Below are 6,699 nucleotides of genomic sequence, written 5' to 3' on the forward strand. Positions count from 1 at the left end.
CGGCTGGCGCAAAGAGGTTAAGATTGCCCTGTTACTAAGCTATGTACTTGTACATTGACTGCTTGCGTACCCTGATGTCAAATACTAAATTAAATATGTGCTATACAAAATTAGTTCAGCTCCACAGAGCTGATATTAGCATGAGAGTTCAGTCGGAGTGGGAAGGGTCGGAGTATCAATAGGTTTTATCTTAACAACGATTTTCAGACAGTGATCAGTGGGAGATGCAAATTGTTTTTGATGACAAATTTACAATGCTAGATAATTTGGGGGTATCCTTTTTAAAAAAGGACTCAAAATATTGTGTGTACTTATTTAGTATTGAAGTTTTTGTGAATGAGTCTCTGTTACTTATTTACAAGGGGGTCAGATATCCGGTTGCTTAAAAGGGGGCTTCCAGATTCTGATACATTCCTCTGAATAATAGACCACTATCCTCTTCAGCATTGCCCCCTCTATCTTGAGAGCATATGCCTGCTATGGTTTATTTTTTTCCTAAAATCCATGCCAGATCCAAAGGGTCTGGTGTGATTTTAGGGGGATCCCATGTAATTTTATTTAAATTATGCATAGGGGCCACTAAAACCCATTCCAGATACAAAGGGTCTGGTATTGATTTTGGGCTTTGGGGGTCCATATGTCATTTTTTTTACATGTATATCAAATATGACCCATAGAAAAAAATGGGGAATCCCAAAATACATACTAAACCCTTATCCTCCTTGATGACAGTTTGGTATGTATTTCTTGGCAGCCCATTGCATTAGTTACAGCATAAATGAGGCTTGCAGGGAAATGGGAATTAGGAGATTTTAAATGGCCTTCTTTCCTTTGTAAATATAACTTTTGCTATGCTACTTTGTTTACATGGTAGAGATGCACCACTTTACAGGAAGATTTAGGACCCCCCCCCCCCCCGACAGGTTTTTTGTTTTGACAATGCCTTGGCTATTTGCCTTAAAAATGGAGAAAATTTTATTTGACATATTTTGCTCTCATTGACTTTAATGGGGTTAAATTTCTGTATTCAAACTTTTAATATACTTGGCCTTACATCTCCAAATCAAACCCTGGTGTTTTCGGACATCCCTAATTATAACTACCTGATGCAATCATAATCTTGTAATGACAAAAGCTGCAACTGCTGCATTCAGAATTCTTTTTGTAAGTAAACAAGTCTTGGGTACCTATACTTCTGTGTTTTGTATGTAGTTTAGTTTTGGTGTAGTGTGTTTCACACATATTTTAAGTGCATTTACATGCATTTTTTTGGAGTTACCATTCAATCATATAGAAACTGCATTTTGCAGGGAACCACACCAAAGTTGCAGCAATCCAGAATATTGTTTTACACGCTATACCTGGCTGACACAAAAACTCAAATGTGTGAGGATTTCCCCAACACCCTTCCCTTGTTGCATGATACTAGAAATTTCTCAATATAGACTTTTCAATAAGGTAGCAAGCCAATCACACAAGCAAGAATAACATTTGTGGGGTGTCCTACACTCTGCTAGTGTATAGAACATCCACACATTACTGGAAGTGATGTTTGAAATTGTTTACACTTTTGTAAAATTATAGCATCTACCTGTTCAAGTAGAAAAGCAATTTAAATAATATTGAATAACATAATTATATGGCTTGTGTAGTACTTAAAATGTTACATTGGTGTGTATTGATTTCATGCCAAGAAATCATTTTTCTTTTGTTAAAAGAATATTCATTATATAAAGTAAGCTAAAGAAAAGGTTATCATCTTTTTCTAAGTTACACAATTAGTGGTACCCTAACAAGTGTGACTAATTAGATGGAAAGTTTAATTTTGCCTATTAATTAAGCAATGTATTTATTTGGAAACAGCAAGAATTAGATTTACAGAAGGCTACCTTTCCAATCAATTGTAGGCCAGAGTCCACTGTATCTTTCAATGCTGGCAAGCAAGAGTAATTATTTGCAATTTAAATAACAGCCAATGAAAATTAATGTTCTCACTAAGCTGACTACAGTAAACTGAAAACTGTCTGATTGCAAACTGAACATCACCCTGTTCTCTGCATCTTATTTGTATTCATCATTGAAGTGCCATATTCAAGAAATCAGCTAATGATAAAGATCTTGGAGGCATAGGTTTTACAATTTAAAACCAGACAAAAGGAATGTGAATATGTTGCCTTTAGAAGTCAAAAATGTTCTGATAATAGTGCTTAAGGATAGAAAATAAAAAAAACAATTACCAGCTGCTTGCCATAAACTCAGAAGTAATAGGAGTAGAATTAAGAATAAATTATATAGATTAGTATAGATAGGTTAATATATCAGCTGCATTTATTTTTATTTGCTTTATTAATATTTTATTTCCACAGATTGATATCACTGTGCTCATTAGTCGTGACAAGTAGGGTTTTTACGGTACCTCTATTTGATGGCTGAATATATCTCTTTAAAGGCCAAATGTTCAGAAAGTCTAAAATGAAAAGTGTTTCTTAAAAGCAATGAAATGACTATTATGGTGCTCCTCAGGACACAGATAATTTGTACAGAGCCAATCAATATATTTTAAATCCTTTTACAACTGCCCAAAGGTCAAATCAATATTAATAAACAGAAAACAAGCATAAAGGTTAGTCCTTGCATGCCACAATTAAATGACACAATAAAAAAAGAGAGGGAGCCATGTCTTAAAAACTACTTTAATGAGAAATGTGTTTTTTTTTTTACTTGGAGTTGCAACGTTTAGTAGCCAGAATTAATCAGAGATCATCTTTATGTGTATCTGAAGCCAAAGAGGTAGAACAGATGCTGGGTTTTTATTATTGTCTGTGTCTATACTAGGGATATTTACCTCGTTATTTGTCCTAAAGACTATTTTTTCTGGAACAGAAGGTGAGAGGAAATCTTCCATAGTGGACTCACGTTACATTTACAACTGTCTATGGTCACTCAATGTCAGAGAGACTTCCCCTCGCTTTCTGTTGCATATCTGGAACAGGAAGTAAAATAATATCTCTTCATAGAGACATGGTGAGACTGGGAAACATATGCATACCACCAGCATTCCATTATTTGTTCTTGGATCGTGCTCACACATTTACCATGCTGTCACTGACTGCAACTATGTGGCAGCTCCGCAATAAGGCCCACCTCCATGCTGCCACATATACTTATACAGCCAGTGTTAAGGGGTTTAAATGCTAAACCTCTGGTAAAATAACAGTCTAGCTGCTCAACCTGTCCATAGCTCAAGCCTCAAAATGGTCACAATGACAAATGATAAGAAAGGGTCCCCTAAACAGGGATAAAAACAACAATAACAATCCTACAGGTTCTATTCCTTTTCCCACTCTATACTAAACTAGAAAAAAATTATTTGGTTGGAGTTCAACTATATTTGAGCTATACTGGATATGTCTCCAAAGTTCTATAGAGAAAGTTGAAGTCACAAGTCATGGACACCTCCCTTTTGAAAATCCCAGTACCGTGATAAATAGGGACATATTTAATGTGCCCTTCCACAATGCAGTGCTTGGTGCCAGACTGACCAGTAACCAGATCTGAGTATTGTCACACAACAAAGATATATCAATAGATAAATGAATAAAATATAAAATCACACATGTGTGCAAATAGTGACTTGTTACTATCTCTTTGTTTTTCTGTCTGTGGTATATACTGTACTTTAAACCTTATTGTTATCTTATCAGTCCCTTGTAGTGGAAATTTTACAGACAGAAGAGGAACATTATTATCCCCTGGTTTTCCTGACCCTTATGGCAATAGCTTGAATTGCGTTTGGAAAATCATTGTGGCTGAAGGATCAGGAATTCAGGCAAGTATACAAAAATAAGTAACATTGTTAAGGGTAAATGTGACATTATGTCTCCTGACAATGCTTTTATCATTCCTTTTTTTCAGAAGGCCAGCACCATCCTTGTTCACAAATCCCCAGAATCAAAATGTACTTCCCCCTAGGTCGCACAATCATGTAAATTCTGGAGCCTGTGCAGTAGCCTTTATGTTTTGGACTGTGTTTACACAGGTCTATAGCAGGTCATAAACTAATGAAAATTCGACTGGTTTAGCAAAGAATGTCCAGCTTCACAGAAGTCAATTATTTGGCTAACATTCCTGGAAGGGACATGTTGGTAAATTTTTTTCACCGAATTAGCTGTAGTCGCTAATCAGTGTTTTCTGACCGTGGCAAGTGCCACTGTAAGAATACAACGTCCTACGGGAGAGGGAGGAATTCCTTCATCCACCTCATTTGTGTGGAAGGAGAAATCTCCACTGGCTGAATAAAAAAATGTTAGCTGAATATGGCCAGCTTAAGGGCTTGTTCACACTTAACTCAAAAACGCCCCTATAGCGTTAGTATGGGTGTTAAGGCTTTAATGAGTTTATATACACCCTATATGCAGTTTTGAGACATTTTATAGGCATTTTACAAGTGTTATAACCGCAACACAAATGCCTATAATAAACTCTAATGGTATTAACACCCCACAAACACCTGCCAGGGCGTTTGAGGAGCATCGCCATAGATATGAATGGGAGGCATTGAAAGGCTTCAACTCCTGCTGACTCAACATGAGGCTTCAAAATTGAAGCAGCGCTAATCCTTCATGGTTTGATAATGTGAACAGCACTGTGTGCTGCCCATAGTATAATTTCCATAGGCATTTGAGGAGCATTAAAAACTTCCCTCAAATGCCTGCTTTCAAAGCTACTGTGAACTAGCCCTAACACAGATAAGTCCACTTTTGCTGCCCTGAATCTTGTGACTTGCTATAAAGTTACAGTGTTACAATCCAAGGAATCACTAAGAAAAAAGTGACAGCCTTTAATATTTCCTGGCTGCTGTAGACTGATAACAACATTTCAACCTATTGCAACATTCAGAATATGCACAGTCAGTGGACAGTGTTTTTTAATGATATATATGCAGTTTTTAAATATGCTCTTGCTGTTTTACAGTATATGATGTGTTTTTTCAGCGAATGCAAATAAAATGACCTCTTGGACTGTTTCCTGAAATCACAGCAGTTGTTGCAATAGTCTGCATGACTAACAGCTGGATAGCTGTCCCACTGGCCTGTGTAGGTGCTCTCTTTAACCTACATTCACTGCAGAAATAACAATCATTTAAAAGTGAAATGACCCTGGTGACAAAATCAGATGCTGGTAACTTTTAAGATTTTTTTAATAGTCCACTATCAATGCTTGTATTGAGTACTTGCAAGCTGTCTTATATGCTAATGTTGTTGCTTTTCACAGCAACACAATCAACATTTGGTAAACTATATGAACAAAGAAGCAAAACCGCCTTTATTTGACAATTTACTGTTTACTCTTTTTTAAGATATTTTATAATGGTCCCATTTATTGATCTACACCAGGTCAGACAGATATAAGCAAAGTGTCACACAGTAAAACTTAAATTCTGCGGTGAATGCTATGCATTGATGGGGGCCTTTTGTGATGATTAAAAGAAGTCGCGCATTGCAGAATATGCTTTTTTTCATTACAACTTTCCTTTAAATTACTCAAATGCTTGAAACTAGACTTCTAGAAGATATACAACAATGATTTATTTATATATTTATAAATGTATATATATTATAAATATAATATATATTTGTTTAAAATAAAACAATGTATTTTTAACATAAATAATATAATTATCCACATTTCTAAATATTCAATACAGGCTGGCAAAGGAAAATCAGCACTAGTATTCAATCAGGCTGTGCTGCATGCAAATGTATTGATAGTAAGCATGCTAACAGAAGAAAGCAGTCTTTGCAGAGTGATGACTCGTTACTATGCTGTTGCTCCATTATTATCTATTTAGTAGGCCGAGAAGTGTTTTATCCACTAAGATGTCCTGCTGTTGTTGGAAGTCCAGCATCTGGCTGTGCTGTTTGGCAGGTGTGCACAGAATTACAAATCCTTTGGTTGGTAAAACAGTTTTCCCGTATGCATTTCAAATGTGTATTTAGTTGCTTTCCAAGACCAAGACTTGTATAAATGTTCTTCCTATAACATCTGCCTTGACACTGAACTTTAGCAAGCCTTGATTAAAACAAAAAAGACATCTTAGGATCTGTTGACACTTTACTACATACTATATCTTAACTATACTAATTAACACAGGTTGTTTTTTTTTTTTTTACAGATACAAGTTTTAAGTTTTGCAACAGAGCACAATTGGGATTCACTTGAGATATATGATGGCTCAGACACGACTGCACCAAGACTTGGCAGTTTTTCTGGTAAATCTACATTTATCTAATATATATTTTTTTTGTATAATATGCACATGAGGTCATTGTTTAATAATGTTTGCATGCTGTATGTTATTGGTATAAGCAGTAAAGTTCAAATAAGAAATATAATGTAACATTTCTGTTTGTTTTTTCCTTTTTGAAACTACTATAAAACATTTATCTGTCTAGATTGTTGACAGATAAAACATAGGAAAACGTGACATAGAAAAATAGGGAAATCTTCAAAAAAAAATAAGTTTGTTACTGACAGGTGAACTAAGGAAAGAAAGAAAATGCTTTTGCATTTAGCAAGGTGAAGATTTCTTCATGCATGGAGAACCTTGAAAAAAAAGCATCCTACATATATTCAGATGTGTGAACACAGTTTCAGGGGCTAAGTATAAAGTTAATCCTCTAATAAATTGAACCCCAG

The 6,699-nt window shown here is 35.4% G+C and overlaps 1 protein-coding gene across 1 annotated transcript in view; it reads left to right on the plus strand.

The window, feature by feature from the left end:
- Positions 1-6,292, plus strand: part of LOC149464866 (CUB and sushi domain-containing protein 1-like) — a 1,089,704-nt gene extending 1,083,412 nt beyond the window's left edge. Inside the window, exons 37-38 of the mRNA XM_089673951.1 lie at positions 3,705-3,829; positions 6,176-6,292. Coding sequence (XP_089530077.1) covers positions 3,705-3,829; positions 6,176-6,292 — 242 coding nt within the window. The remainder of the gene's footprint in view (positions 1-3,704; positions 3,830-6,175) is intronic.
- The last annotated feature ends 407 nt before the right edge of the window (positions 6,293-6,699 follow it).

Source organism: Staurois parvus, unplaced genomic scaffold (assembly GCF_062004578.1).
Source record: "Staurois parvus isolate SC_StPar_1 unplaced genomic scaffold, SC_StPar_1.0 ptg000146l, whole genome shotgun sequence".
Classification (NCBI taxonomy): Eukaryota; Metazoa; Chordata; class Amphibia; order Anura; family Ranidae; genus Staurois; species Staurois parvus.